The sequence below is a fragment of the Penicillium solitum genome, assembly GCF_028829755.1.
Source record: "Penicillium solitum strain IBT 25940 chromosome Unknown utg000009l_segment0_segment0, whole genome shotgun sequence".
Lineage (NCBI taxonomy): Eukaryota > Fungi > Ascomycota > Eurotiomycetes > Eurotiales > Aspergillaceae > Penicillium > Penicillium solitum.
This window is the reverse complement of record NW_027072128.1, coordinates 2,924,994-2,938,911: the sequence shown is the minus strand read 5'-3', so window position 1 is coordinate 2,938,911 and position 13,918 is coordinate 2,924,994. Positions and strand designations below refer to the sequence as shown.

Below are 13,918 nucleotides of genomic sequence, written 5' to 3'. Positions count from 1 at the left end.
GAGAGACCAGTGGGTTTTGTAGGCTACCTGTTTGACCCCAGGACTGTTCAAAACTAAAGGGGGTTTCCACTTCCTGACATTTTTTATTTTTATTTTGTACTTCTTACATCTCATTGATTTCTCCCTCGCTCTGCACAGCAATCGATCGCGTGGGCTTGTCATTGCAGAAGTATGTATTCATTAACTAGACACATCATTCATATACTTTATAACTTCGTCTAATGCTCAACACCAATCCGAAGGCTACCGTTAAAATCCCTAAAGTCACCCCTCAAGATTCCGATGCCGTCTCTCCTGACTTCCTCCACTAGGCCCTTGACTTTAGGTGCGATACTCTCCGGTGCAAATCCAAAGTGCTCGTATGTCTCCTTTGAAGGAAGGCTCTTTCCAAAGCTGTTCATCGACACCGAAGCATCAGCATAGCGCTCCCACCCGTTGGACGGATACGCCTCGATCACAACAGTGGGCTTTCCAGCCCGCGACTTCAAAACCGATTGTTTGTACTCCCGCGACTGCTGCTCAAATAGCCTAGTGCAAGGGAAGGACAGGACTCGTGCCCTGATACCATGCTCGTTAAGCAGCAATTCCCTAGTCTGCATCGCGAAGCCCATCTCAGACCCGACTCCGATCAAGGTTACATCGAAATCATCGCCCTGAGCCTCCGCGAAGACGTATGCGCCCTTGAGCGTGCCCTCGCGCGAAGAGTTCTTGGGGTATTGTGTCAGGCTCTGTCGGGAGAGTGAGATAACAGTAGGCGTCTCAGTGGCCTGGATGGCAGCAATGTAGGCGCCGGCCACTTCTTCTGCGTCGCATGGCCGGATGTAAAGAACATTAGGCATGGCGCGGTAGAGAGCGGCGACGGCAATGGGTTGGTGTGTAGGTCCGTTCTCACCAACTCCAATGCTGTCATGGGTGGCGATGTGGATCTGCTGGAGGCCTTGAAGCGCGGCCATGCGCACACCGGCAGCAGCGTACAAGTGGAAGACAAAGTAGGTACTCGTCATGGGGATAAAAGTGCCTCTGTTGAATGCAGAAAGTCCGTTGGAGATGGAGCACATGGCGTGCTCGCGGATACCGTAGTGGATATATCTACCGCTGTAGTTTCCGTCCAGACCGCAAGCAGTCTGGAGTTCGGGCTAGTTTTCCATTAATATCCTGCGTCCACCAAAAATAGAAGGCTGAACATAAAGTACTTACAGATTGGAAGTCAACTTTGTTTTTGTAGGCGACATTGACCGAGGGAGTAAGATCCGCTGTTCCGACCAAGACTGAATTGATATTCACTGCAAGGTTGTTGGTCACAATACCGGCTGACTTTCGCGTGGCCGTTGGCGCAGTAGGCTGGTCTTCTGTGCGAGGAATGCATTTGGTCCAGTCTTCGGGCATCTTGCCCGCGACACGGAGCGCAAATTCAGCCGCCAGAACGGGATCTTCATTCTGATACTTCACCAGGGCGTTTTGCCATCCCGCTTCGTGTGCGTCACCACGACCAGGGATGTCACTGAAGAAGTCATAGACGTCTTGGGGGATGTGGAAATGCTCGTCAGGGTTGAGGCCAAACCTCCTCTTGAAGTTAGCCACTTCCTCGACTCCAAGTGCAGCTCCGTGGATGTCGGCGGTTCCGGCCTTGGCAGCTCCATAGCCAATAGTAGTGCGAATGTTGAGGAAGGTGGGCTTGTCGCTTAATTTAGCGGCAAGAAGAGCGTTTGTGATTTCTAGTGTATGTTGTTAGCAGAGCTTTCACCGCCAAGCTAAAAGAGCCCTGAGACTTACCAGCAACATCCGAATTTCCGTTGTACACGTCTACTACGTTAAAGCCAGTGGCCCGCATCTTGGTGTTGATATCCTCAGTGTTGGCGATATCCGCAGTTCCATCACACGTAACTGAGTTATTGTCGAAGATAACACAGAGATTGTTTAGCTTCCAGTGACCAGCGAGGGACAGCGCCTCGAGACCGACACCTTCCTGAAGGCAAGCATCGCCCACCATGCACCATGTCATGTTATTCACTAGCTCATGGCCGGGCTTGTTGTAAGTCGCGGCAAGGTTCTTAGTGGCCATGGCAAGGCCAACAGCACTGGCGAGACCCTGGCCAAGGGGCCCAGTTGTGACCTCTATGCCCTCATTCTCAATTTCAGGGTGGCCGGGACAGACTGAGTCGAGCTTGCTTGAGTGGTAAGACTTGAGCTGTTCGAGTGTCATGCTCTTGACGCCAACAAGATGCATAAAGAGGTATTGCCACAGGCAGGCGTGGCCTATTATGGCGTTAGTTTAGTTACATGTCGCGTGGCTTCTGTGGATAACTGGAGGGACACAGAGGACATACCATTTGAAAGAACGAAGCGGTCCCGGTTGAAGTAGTTGCAATTGTTCGGAGAATACTTCATGACATACTTATACAGGGAAATACCAATTGCAACCATGCCCATTGGAGATCTGTGGACGAGGTCCAGTTAGCGCTGCGCCGTGAACAAGGGGATTCCCGAAGAGGGCGTCGACTTACCCAGCATGGCCTTCACCATACTGCTGGCAGAGATCAGCGATGAAAGCTCGGAAGACATTCATCACCCGCTCATGCTTCTCTGGGCTCTGTAATCTGAGTCCAGCAGCATCTCCTTTGCCGATCGCTGAGATTGCCCTAACCAGCAGGTACTGTGCGGGCTTCTCGAGGAGTTCCAGCGCAGGTGCCATGGCGTAAGGTTCGGCTGACTGTGACACTAAAAATGACTGCTTGAGAATAGCACTTCGTAATGAGAAGCTGGAAAAGGCTAGCGGACAAAGTTGAGCGGACTGCCGATTCTTATACTCAAGCCATCATTCCATATCCATGGCGTACCCGACAATCAATGGATTGTGCCAATACTGGATCGTGGATGTTCGGCATCGAGACGAAGTCATGGACCACTCGGATTCGATATTGCCAATGAATTAACGAAAGGCAATTGAACAGAGTGGCGACTTTGCACAAGCCTGTTGTTGTAGAATGGTGGTCATAGTGGTTGGGGATAATCCTTCGCTTCGAGGACAGTGGCCCTCGCCTCGAGAACCCACCTGCAACCTTGTCTCCAATACCGTGAAAAATGGGGTCCTCAAGATTGGTCAGTTTGTCACAGCTGCTCCAGTTGCTAAAAGTACAGTCCTATGATATGCAGGCAATCTGATAAGTACGGCCGTAAGGCATCGGGCTGATAATGCCGTTATACTATCGGCATCGCTTCCGGTGCCGGTCTTGTGGGCCTGTTGGCACCTGCATTAACAGCACATAAAGACAAAACCCTTCAGCATGGGACCTCTGGCAATTATCCTCTGGCTAATGTATTGCTAGTGTCTGCTTGGTAATTGTTCCATTCGCGATGTTTCTTGTCCTGTATATTTTGTCCTTTCGGAGTAAGGATGTATATATTCAAGCTTCGGCAAAGCTGGATTGCGATATACATTATTGGCACGATGATACCCATCCACAACCATGTTCCCTTTGTAAATATATATGGTATATTAGTATCAGTACGTGTATGTATGTAGCCATCATAAAGAACACATGATCATACAGCGGGTGGTTCTATCCCGAACCCCGAAAACCCCCAGTTCATTCTTCTTCATTTCTGCCAAAGCTCACGGGCTCCGATTATACGAGAGAAAAAGAGATTTGGATTTTGAGGCAAATAAAAAAAGAAGAGGGGGAAATTCCAATGTGATTGAACGGTCGGATTTCCCCCAAACCCTAGGTGGGTCAGGCTAAGGCGGGGTAATGAGTTCCGGGGATATGTTTTTAACGACCTTGGCAGCATCGAGACGAAACCCACGAAAGTATCCTCGATGGATGTTACTAACGCAAAAGGATCAGAAGGCCATGCCACGGGAACCCGGCGTCGTCGTGTCAGGCTATCTCGGGCCCGCGGATTGAGAACCAAAACCGGATGGTGAGTGGATACTGCAGTTCGCAATGTTCCCCTAAGCGAATATCAACCTTGCTCACACGTACATCAGCCTCACATGCAGAGAGAGACGCGTGAAATGCGACGACGGTAAGCCCACCTGCGTGCGGTGCTCCAAGTCAAATCGTGTCTGTCGATACGCCCAGGTTGGTGACCAGGGACATGCGACCGGACCCAGGGCCGACATCGAGTCTCTAAGGGCTCAGTCGGATTCAAGGGAGGAGAGGAATGAAAACTCATGTTCTGGGAGAAGCGGTACCAATAATGCAGGCGTCGTCCAGGGGGACCTGCATAGTTCCCAGGGGCAACAGCCGAGTTCTGGTCCAGCACCCTACTTTCAGGCTACCTGCCCAGCCCCTGCTGAAGCCTTCGCCCCGCTCCAGAATAACGGCTCGAGTGAGACGCCACTGAATGACTATTTGGATAATGATCAAAGACTATCCAGCATTGACTCGAGCTTCTTGGGTTCTCCACTTTCACTCAGCCAGATACCCCTGCTCAACATATCCCCCGGTGAATGGTTCGATCTGGTAGCACGGGATGCCATCAACAACATCCAAAGGCTTAACGATTCTTCGAGGGGCGATCCGCGATGGAAGTTTCCCGAAATTGCCCTCTCGCGTAGGCAGTCCCCAGCACCTGAATGTCCTGAGGCTCACTCCGAGCAAGCCGAGAGGCACCCTGATCTACAACGACTCGGCCTGGAACGTCGAGATGACGGAATTGAATCCCCTTTATTAGACTATCACCAATTACCCCAGCCTTGGAACACGACGAGTAGGATAGAGTTGTCACCATTCAGCCTCAAGTTCTTTCGATACTTCATCGATATTGTTGGGCCAATTCTAGACTTGTTTGATCCCGCTCGGCATTTCACTAATGTCGTGCCGCATCTTGCACTACGAAACACGGGGCTTTTGAAGTCGATCCTGGCAGTCGGGGCTAAGCATATGTCTCTTGGCCTCATGCACGGGCCGGGTGAACGTGTATCAGGCGAGCATGCGACACAAAATGCGAATAGTCCAGCCTCGATAGCCGCAGTGACCGACCTGTCATCAGACTCAGATCCTGCTCCAGCACACATAGCTACACAGTATTACTACGAAACGCTTCAATATCTCTCGCAGACCTTACTCTACCCACCTTATGCGGAATCCCGTGAGATTTTGGCAACAGCCACCATGATCAGCATGTATGAGATGTTTGACGCCGACAACGCCTCGACAAGTGGCGACTGGGAACAACACTTGCGGGGCTCCTTCTGGATACAGCGGTCTCAGGACAATGATGGCGAGTCCGTTGACGGCTTGAGGCGAGCCGTATGGTGGGCATGGCTCCGGCAGGACATTTGGGCGGCTTTCCAGACAGGACGGCCAACCCTCACTTTCTGGCGTGCTCGGAAAAGGCTCGAGGAGCTCGACTCGGATGAGCTTGCAACAAGGATAGTCTACATCTGTGGCAAGTGTGTAGAATATGCCGCATCGGATGGGATGTCGGCGAATAAGGACCCAAGACACAGAACGCAGCAGGGTGACCGACTTCTCCGCGCACTCGATGACTGGCATAGCGTCCTCCCTGCTTCTTACCAGCCGGTCACAGTCGTCACGGATTCTGGCTCAAATACTGTGTTCCCGTCTATATGGATTCACCCGCCTAACCACGCAGGCGCTATGCAGATGTACCATTTTGCAAGGGCTACTGTGCTGCTGAACCAACCCTCAATGGGGGGACTGAATGCCTACTGCCTCCGCGAGAAACAGCTCAGCGAAAGTGTCAAGGTGGTTTGCGGCATCGCTAATGCGTGTCAAGAACATGAACCTGCAATAGCCTTTGTTAACGTACAGGCTTTGTTTGGAGGTAAATGTCTCTCCTGATTTTGTTCCCGTCCCTACTGACAAAACCCAAGTTGGCCAGTTTGTTCGGTCGTCTGAAACGCAGCACGAGTTGCTCCGGATCTTAGAGAGAATGCTGAGGATCAGCAAATTCCCCGGTAAAGGGCTTGTTGCTAAACTCCAAAAGGCCTGGCAGGTATAAATTGTAACAACAAAGTTGGCGAACCAGAGACAAGGCAAGGTTCTCTGGACTAAATTAATTCCAAAGGGATCTATGTATTCTAAAAGGAGTTTAATTGAGCTGATTCCAACACGGACCTTTTATGGACCGAGACTAAATACAAAAAGGACTATCGTTATTTCTCAATTGAACTTCACGTCGGCTCGTTATCTGTAGATCATGTCTTTCATTGTTATCATGGACCTCCTCCCTCACCACGCTCCGACAATACCAGCAACCGGAATATCGATTCCAGTAGTGTAAGATGCACCGTCAGAGAGCAGATAAACGTAGGCTCCGCCAAGCTCCTTGGGATCAGCCAATCTGGGCATGCCGCCATAGTATTGCATCTTGAGGTTCCAGTCCGGTGCCTGATTCACAAAGTAGGTCATAGCAGTTTTAATAAAGCCCGGTGAGATCGAGTTGACACGAATGCCATGTTTGGCCCACTCCATCGCCAGCGTATGCGTCATATTCCGCACAGCACCCTTGGTAGCTCCGTAAGGAGCTGAGGGTGCCGCACGGTTGGGACGATAAGATGTCATGGAAGCAGTGAAGACAATGGATCCCTTGATTCCCAGCTCAATGAAGCGGCGGGCCACAGTCGTGGCGCAGAAGTAGGCACCAAACACGTTGAGATTGAACAGTTGGTCCAGCTGGGCGCGGCTGAAATCGAGCGCGGGCTGGTGCTTTGTCATTCCGGCGTTTGCGATGAAGCCGTGGATGGCGCCTCGTGCGGAGATGACAGCATCGATTGCGGTGTTGACGCTCTCTTCGGAGGTGACGTCGCAGTGGACGTAAGATAAACGCTTGGGGTTGGCATTTTGCAGGGCGACGAATTCCTCGCCGGGTTCGAACACGTCGAGACTGAAGACGGCTGCTGCCTCGTTGGCTAGGCAGACCTCTGCAATGGCCAGACCAATACCTCGGTTGGCACCGGTGATGGCAATGACCTTGTCCTTCAGGGTGATTCTCCAGTCATGGTCTGGACCTGGCTGTGTGTCAAGGAAGGCGGGGGCTGTGGCTGCGACTTCGGCGACAGGGGCGCCTGTGGTGGTGTCTTGAATACTTGGAGGCATTATTGAGGATGTATTTGTTTGCCGTAAGTATTTAGGGATAAGTGGAAGAATTGATAAGCCCTTGGAACGGGACAGCACCTTTTTAAGTCTGTCATGGCCTTCTGCTCAGCCAAGCGACTCCGATATCGCCTAAACACATACCGAAGAGCTCGGTATATTGAAGTCGCGTAGGTGTATCGATTAAAGGGGTAGTTCAATCCCCACGCATTGTGGAGGACTGCTACCCCGGGCCGACGCACGGTCATTTTTTGCGAGAATAAAGTAAGCGATCATGTCCTCCAGGGCTTCGAAGCGAAGCCCCTGTCCAACCCCCATGCGATGCCTACGCCGGTCGAGATCGACCCTCGCATCGAGGCGCGGGGACCCACCATAAATCCACGTGGAGCTGAGCCCCAGACAGTTGAGCTTCATGCGAAGCTTGTTGGACCTTGGAAATGATCAGAAATCAAATATAACCAGAAAGAAAAACCAGGAAGCAGAATACTATGGAGACAGTATTGAACTAATGCAAGCTGGCCTGTCTGTCGGCTCTTTCCTTTGGAGTTGGTGCCTCGGGCAGAACTCAGAAAGAACGGCGGGTCTTTCCCAATCCAACATAAACTCTCTCCCCCTCCTTTGTTCCCTACATTCCCTACATTCATAGTGAAGACCTTTTTCCTAATTCCGACCTTAGCTACATATGTATATAGTTAATCCCACCGGGTTTGACGGGGCTACACTTGTCTGCTTATTCAATGTGTGTGCTGGAATACATACTGATCATTGCGGTATGTTTTGACTCCCCATGGGGTAAATTCCTTTCTGCGGAGTTTGAAAATATTAGACCCTCCCGGTGGCATGATTAGTGCTGAACGAGAAGCTCCACGTTGACCTCGATGCGATCACCACACACGCCAATCGGATAGAGTTCCCCCGGCTGTGGAGAGCGGGAATTCGGAGCTTGGGAAGTTGTGGGGGTGGATATGGGAAAATTGAGCATGACGGATGAGCGAATGTTGGGATTTCCCCAGGTCCAAAGCCCTAGCTTTGTATATCCGGGGTTGGGGGTAGAACATATACATTCCGTAAGGAGGTCCATGTCCAACCTGACATTTTATTTTTTACTCCTCCAAACTTCGGCTCTTTCCAACAAGCCATCATGGACCGCGACTTCGAGAGCCAACTGAAAGATGTCTCCTCTCATGAGATTGAGAATGTGAATATCGCCGAGTCTGTCTCGTACAGCCCAGAAGAGGAGAAGGCGCTGGTGAGGAAGATTGACCTCACCCTCCTGCCGACTATCTGGATCATGTACCTCTTGTCCTACCTGGACAGAACTAAGTGAGTGACAACTCGTTAGAGCTAGAGGCCTTATGCTCTGTCAGGATGCTAACGGGCGTTCTGTATACAGCATCGGCAATGCAAAGATCTCTGGTATGGAAGTGGATCTCAGCTTGTCATCCAATGAATATTCGATTGCCCTGGTTGTCTTCTTCGTCGGATACGTGGTTTTCGAGGTACCTAGCAAGTACGACAATGCTATCCTTGGTATTCTGTATCAGATCATAACCGCTAACCGCCCTTTCCCTGCAGTCTTGTCCTGGGCCGATCCCGACCCTCTATTTTTCTCCCATCAATCATGATTCTCTGGGGTGCATTGACTTGTGTGATGGCTGCTATCAACGATTTCACCCATCTGGTCGTTCTTCGAGTCATTCTTGGATGTGTCGAGGCCGGCTTTGCCCCCGGTGTGATACTTCTCCTGTCATCATGGTACAAACAAACTGAACAGTCCAAGAGATTCGGTGTGTTCATATCTGCGGCCGTCCTGTCAGGCGCCTTTGGTGGCCTGATCGCTGCCGGTATTGTTGATGGCCTTGAAGGTGTTCATGGTATTCGTGGTTGGCGGTGGCTTTTCATTATTGAAGGCGCCGCCACTGTCGGTTTTGCTATCATTTCCCTCTTCATTCTTCCTGATTTCCCGGGTACATCGCGACGTCTCTCTGATCGCGAGAGGCAGATCGCTGTGGCGCGCCTGGCGGCTCAGAATGTTACTGCTACCACCGAGGATAGCGAGAAGCTAAGTAATTGGGGTGCTTGTAAAGTGGCTTGCCGAGACCTTCGCACCTGGACGTTCGTGATTGGATATATGGTTCGAACCGCCCTTTTTCGCCCTTGTATTTAACATCACTAATCAGGCCATCCTGTATAGGTCATCGTCGGTTCGAGTACCCTGACGTACTTCTACCCTACCCTCGTGCAAGGGCTTTTCGGAGACGCATCCACCAAGAAGGTCAATTTATTGACTGTACCAATCTACGGCGTGGCATTTATCGCCACCGGTGTCACATCCTACTTCAGTGACAAAGTTCCTAACTGGCGTGGCGTCATTATTGCTAGCTGGCTGACATTTTCCCTGGTATGTTCGATCATTGTCTGTGTTGTGTACAATTTCACAGCTCGATACGTTCTCCTGGTTCTCATGGCTTCCGGCCTTTGGGCCACCAATGGAGGTACACTGGCCTACGCCTCCTCTGCCTTTGGTGGGATGCACCCCCAGGCCCGGGGTGTTGCTTTGGCTATGGTGAATGCACTGGGTAATCTGGCACAGATCTACGGATCGGTACGTACCTTACCAAACCATTTTTTCCCTGGTAGGCAACACAGCTAACTCGTAACGCACAGTACCTGTTCCCAGAAAAGGATGGCCCTAAGTATATCATGGGATTCTCTGTCATTTCCGCGATGCTAGTGGTGGGCGTTATTGACTTTTTGTTCTTGCATGTTTGGTTCCGTCGCCGCCAGCGCAACCTGTGATGATACTCCATTGTTGGATGTTGAAAGGAGATCTAGTCTCCTGGATTATGAGTACATGGGTCATTAGTATAACCACAATGAACATTGCTAGAGGCGATCCCGAAATATATCCAATATTGCACATGAGTCCGTATGTCTCTCGGAATATAGCTATGACATCCTAACTGAGGATCAATCCATCGTGTTGGTTCTCATTTTGCATATTATTGAGCATGAAATACCCGCTAGCAAATTCAGACATCAAAGGAAGTTCACTGGTGACGGTCTGGGAACCTCCGTAGAAGAGACCAATGCTTCCAAGGCTTGAGGTTCGGCTGGTGTAAGACACATCTGGTAGTTACGTATTTTGGAATCAACCTGACCACCCACTACCTGAGCCATGTATTTCTTCAATTGGCACAAGCTATTTCCTCGCTCTGGACCTCTCCAGCGTTAACCTGACGACCGGATTTATCTCGTTAATTGTGCCAGTATGGCTGGATGATCGCTTCTGGGTGGAATTGCACCGAATATATAGCGTCATTGAATAACAGACTTCCAAGGTTGGAAGTATGATAATCATGCTAGCGTTACTATCTAGCTATGATAACAACAACTTCACCCTTTGGCAATCTGACTGGTGTCTCGTGGACGAAGATGACGGTAAAGCTGAGGGTCGTTTTGTGGATACTTTGTGAAGGCCTTACCCTCCTTGAAGGAGCCTTTGCAGTAAACAAGAAATAAGAGAATTCAACCAGCTTTAACCCCAGAGACCGGCCTGTAATCAACCTACACCTGTGGCCATTAAGCGAGTTCTGAGTCTGAAAACAAACATCATAGTTATCCGTAAGAAGTCTGTAAATTACCCTGGTATTCGCGATATATAGCTGTAAATTACCGTATTGGCTGTGTATCTTCGATCTTGTACCTCGCTTAATGGCCACAAATTCTCGCTTACGGACCACATGGGTTCATTCGATTCGATCCAACCGCAACTTAGCATACCAGACATACTAGAACTCGTTTACCATGGAATAGCCACTACATATGTAGCAAGATAACATGGCAACTTCACCATTTTGCCATACCCCAGTTTTTGAGGCTTAAAAGACCCCACGTACCCGCATAGCTAAACCCATCTTTCAACACAATGGAAATAAAAAGGGCTGCTATCCTGATCATCTCCAACGAAGCCTCCGAGGATTCTGGTTTGGACCGTGCGGCTAGAGCTCTTGCGCCTATCCTGGCCAAGGAGGAAAAGTGGGAACTCTCCGCAATTCGCATAGTTCCGAACAACGTTCTCCAGATCCAGCAAGCAGTTTGCAACTGGACTAGTGGCCCCAATTGGCACCATTTAGTTCTGCTTAGTGCTGCGACAGGCTTAGCAGCCAAAGACAATACTCTCGAGGTGAGTGGATCGTTGGGATCTTTGCTGGCTAACCGGCTCTCTTGTGTGCTAAGAATATCATATTAGGCCGTCACTTCCTTGATTCACCGACATGCCCCGGGTCTAGTGTGAGTGTACATGATTACATCTGTGGACTTGGACTTATTCTAACTACGTAATAACTTGTCTAGCCAGGACATGATCGCCGAGTCTCTGAAATCTAGTCCATGTGAGATGATATCAGTCCTCCCCTTTGATTATATACATCCCAGCTCATTCACTTCCAGTCGCAAAGTTGGAAAGACCTGTTGGTGTTTGTGACAAAACTTTGATTGTCAGTTTACCAGGGTCACCCAAAGGAGCCATGAGGGATCTTGAAGCTGTTATGAACCTCCTCCCTCGTGTCATCCCGCAGAACCCTCGTCTACCACAACCTCAACTTCAACCCTATCACCATCACCACCATGCCCATGGCCATCCCATCCGCAAAGCACACACATCTCCACAAGACCGTCCCCGATCCAAATCCAACAGACCCGCCATGGGCCTCAATCAACGCTACCGCCCTTGTGCCAATCCTATGCTTTCGGTAGATGAAGCATTACGCGTGATCTGCGAGCAAACCCCTGCACTCATTGTGGTCGAAACCCCTGTCACCACTTCCATCATCGGCTCCATCATTGCCGAAGATGTCTATGCCAGCGAAATGGTTCCGGCGTACCCCACCAGCCTTGTTGATGGCTACGCCATCATTGCCGAAGAAGGCAAATCCACCAATGTCATTTTCCATAGAGCTTCAATCACCCTCCCCGACACTAGCGGAGCCTCAGAGCCCCTACATCCAGGAACCATTGCTAGAATTACCGCCGGCGCGTCCCTCCCTCCCAATGCCAATGCCGTGGTTATGTTCGAGGACACTGCATCCTCAACCCTAGATGGCCAAGACGAAGATATTGTCGAAATCCTGGCCGATGATATCGTCCCAGGTGAAAATGTCCGCGAGCCCGGCAGCGACGTTTCCCTCAACTCAAAGGTCCTTGCTCGTGGCGACCTTATCTCCCCAGTCGGCGGCGAGATAGGTCTGCTGGCTGCCACGGGTACGCGAACTGTCAAAGTATTCAAGAAGTGCCGGGTGGGCGTTCTTAGTATCGGTGACGATCTCGTGGAGCATTCGAACCCGTCTACCCTCGTCAGAGGCCAGATCCGCGACTCTAACCGTCCACCCCTCCTATCCTGCCTAGCTTCCTGGGGCTTTGAGACCGTGGACCTTGGCCTGGCCCGTGAGACTGCAGCAGGCGGGGTCGAACACACCCTTCGTGACTCCATGTACGGTGTAGACCGTGCATTCTCTGGCGTGGATGTGCTCGTAATCACTGGCAGCATGTCCCTGGGCAAGCTAGACTTCACTCCTATCATTGAGAGCACGCTCGGTGGCACCATTCACTTTGACCGCGTCTCTATGAAACCCGGCATGACCACTACCTTCGCGACGGTACCATTCAAGGCCACCACAGCCGATGCAGCTACCGAGAAGGTCCGACAGAAACACGCCTCAAAGCTGATATTTTCGCTCCCTGGAGACCCAGCCTCGACGCTAGCTACCCTCAACCTCTTCGTCCTACCTTCCCTCCAAAAGTTTGCCGGCCTAGGCGAGTCTTCCCAGGCTATCGCTACCAAGCCGAGGATTACGCCGCAACTGGGTCTTCCTCGGGTTGCTGTCGTTTTGACACACCACTTTCCCCTCGACCCCAAGCTCACCGAGTACCACCATGCTGTTGTGACGGGCTCTCGCTCGGACGGCCGACTATATGCTACGAGCACTGGCGTTAATTCCGTAGGCAGTCTTGCCAAGGCTAATGCTCTAGTTATACTCCGTGCGGGGCGGGGTGTTGGAATCAAGGGTGAAATCGTGGAGGCGCTTATGATGGGTCCTGTCTATGCCTCCGATACCCGCATTATTTGCTAAGACTGCGCCCATCTTACAACGAAATGACCTGCGTAAATAGAGGCGGCATTATTCTGAGTTTAACACTTCTTCATGTATCTACTGCGGTTTTGGGGAACTAAGGCCATCCATGACCCTCAAAGAATTGTATCTAGCGTGTCAATTGGCTACTTTTGCCAAGTTATAAAATGTGGCAATCTATGTAATTCTCTTAATATCAATGCACTCGTGGACTCTATAAGCCAAAACTAAGGGAACAAAAAAGAACAATAACGGGCAACAAATCATAATCTTAATCATACGAGTCGGCATTTTTCAAACCTAGCGAATGCGCAGAAGAAACTGCGCGTCGTGGAGTCTTTCATTTGGTACACATCATCTCTAGACATCCGCCTTAGACACCTACACAGAGCAGGCCCTCCAGAATATCAATAGCATTCTCAAAGAGAAGAGCCGCACAAGCGTCTTTGTGGCTCATCGCCTACGCACGATTTCCGATAGTGACCAAATTCTGGTCTTGAAGGAGGGTCATGTGGCAGAGACGGGCTCACGCCGCGAGTTACTCGAGCGTGACGGCATTCATGCGGAGCTTTGGAATAGTAAGTTCTTTTTCTCATTGCGGTTTGTATGCCTTTCTAACTCGACTTTAGCCCAGGAACAGTCGATGGACCAGGATGTTGAGCTGGAGGGGAGCCAGGATGAGGATTTTCAGCCCAGGGCCTGAAATCGAGAATCTGTAAAGAG

At 50.7% G+C, this 13,918-nt stretch overlaps 5 protein-coding genes across 5 annotated transcripts; 3 read left to right on the top strand and 2 right to left on the bottom strand.

Annotated features, from left to right (window-relative positions):
• Positions 1-218: 218 nt before the first annotated feature.
• On the bottom strand, positions 219-2,692 carry N7455_012195 (transketolase family protein; the record flags this gene model as incomplete). Its single annotated transcript, XM_040957283.2, has 5 exons — positions 219-1,136; positions 1,198-1,715; positions 1,774-2,256; positions 2,328-2,437; positions 2,505-2,692. The coding sequence occupies 5 exons, from the start codon at positions 2,690-2,692 to the stop codon at positions 219-221; spliced, it is 2,217 nt and encodes a 738-aa protein (XP_040812306.2).
• Positions 2,693-3,817: 1,125 nt separating this feature from the next.
• On the top strand, positions 3,818-5,970 carry N7455_012194 (Zn(II)2Cys6 transcription factor; the record flags this gene model as incomplete). Its single annotated transcript, XM_040957333.2, has 3 exons — positions 3,818-3,921; positions 3,989-5,793; positions 5,843-5,970. The coding sequence occupies 3 exons, from the start codon at positions 3,818-3,820 to the stop codon at positions 5,968-5,970; spliced, it is 2,037 nt and encodes a 678-aa protein (XP_040812319.1).
• A 230-nt stretch (positions 5,971-6,200) lies between these two features.
• Positions 6,201-7,067, bottom strand: N7455_012193 (uncharacterized protein; the record flags this gene model as incomplete). Its single annotated transcript, XM_040957314.2, has 1 exon — positions 6,201-7,067. One exon carries the CDS (start codon positions 7,065-7,067, stop codon positions 6,201-6,203), a length of 867 nt encoding a protein of 288 aa, XP_040812241.1.
• A 1,138-nt stretch (positions 7,068-8,205) lies between these two features.
• On the top strand, positions 8,206-9,863 carry N7455_012192 (uncharacterized protein; the record flags this gene model as incomplete). Its single annotated transcript, XM_040957325.2, has 5 exons — positions 8,206-8,387; positions 8,458-8,574; positions 8,640-9,198; positions 9,259-9,669; positions 9,732-9,863. 5 exons carry the CDS (start codon positions 8,206-8,208, stop codon positions 9,861-9,863), a joined length of 1,401 nt encoding a protein of 466 aa, XP_040812227.2.
• A 1,129-nt stretch (positions 9,864-10,992) lies between these two features.
• N7455_012191 (uncharacterized protein) lies at positions 10,993-13,195 on the top strand (the record flags this gene model as incomplete). The annotated part of the gene is made up of 4 exons (XM_040957273.2): positions 10,993-11,250; positions 11,317-11,357; positions 11,421-11,458; positions 11,517-13,195. The coding sequence occupies 4 exons, from the start codon at positions 10,993-10,995 to the stop codon at positions 13,193-13,195; spliced, it is 2,016 nt and encodes a 671-aa protein (XP_040812303.2).
• Between the last annotated feature and the right edge of the window lie 723 nt (positions 13,196-13,918).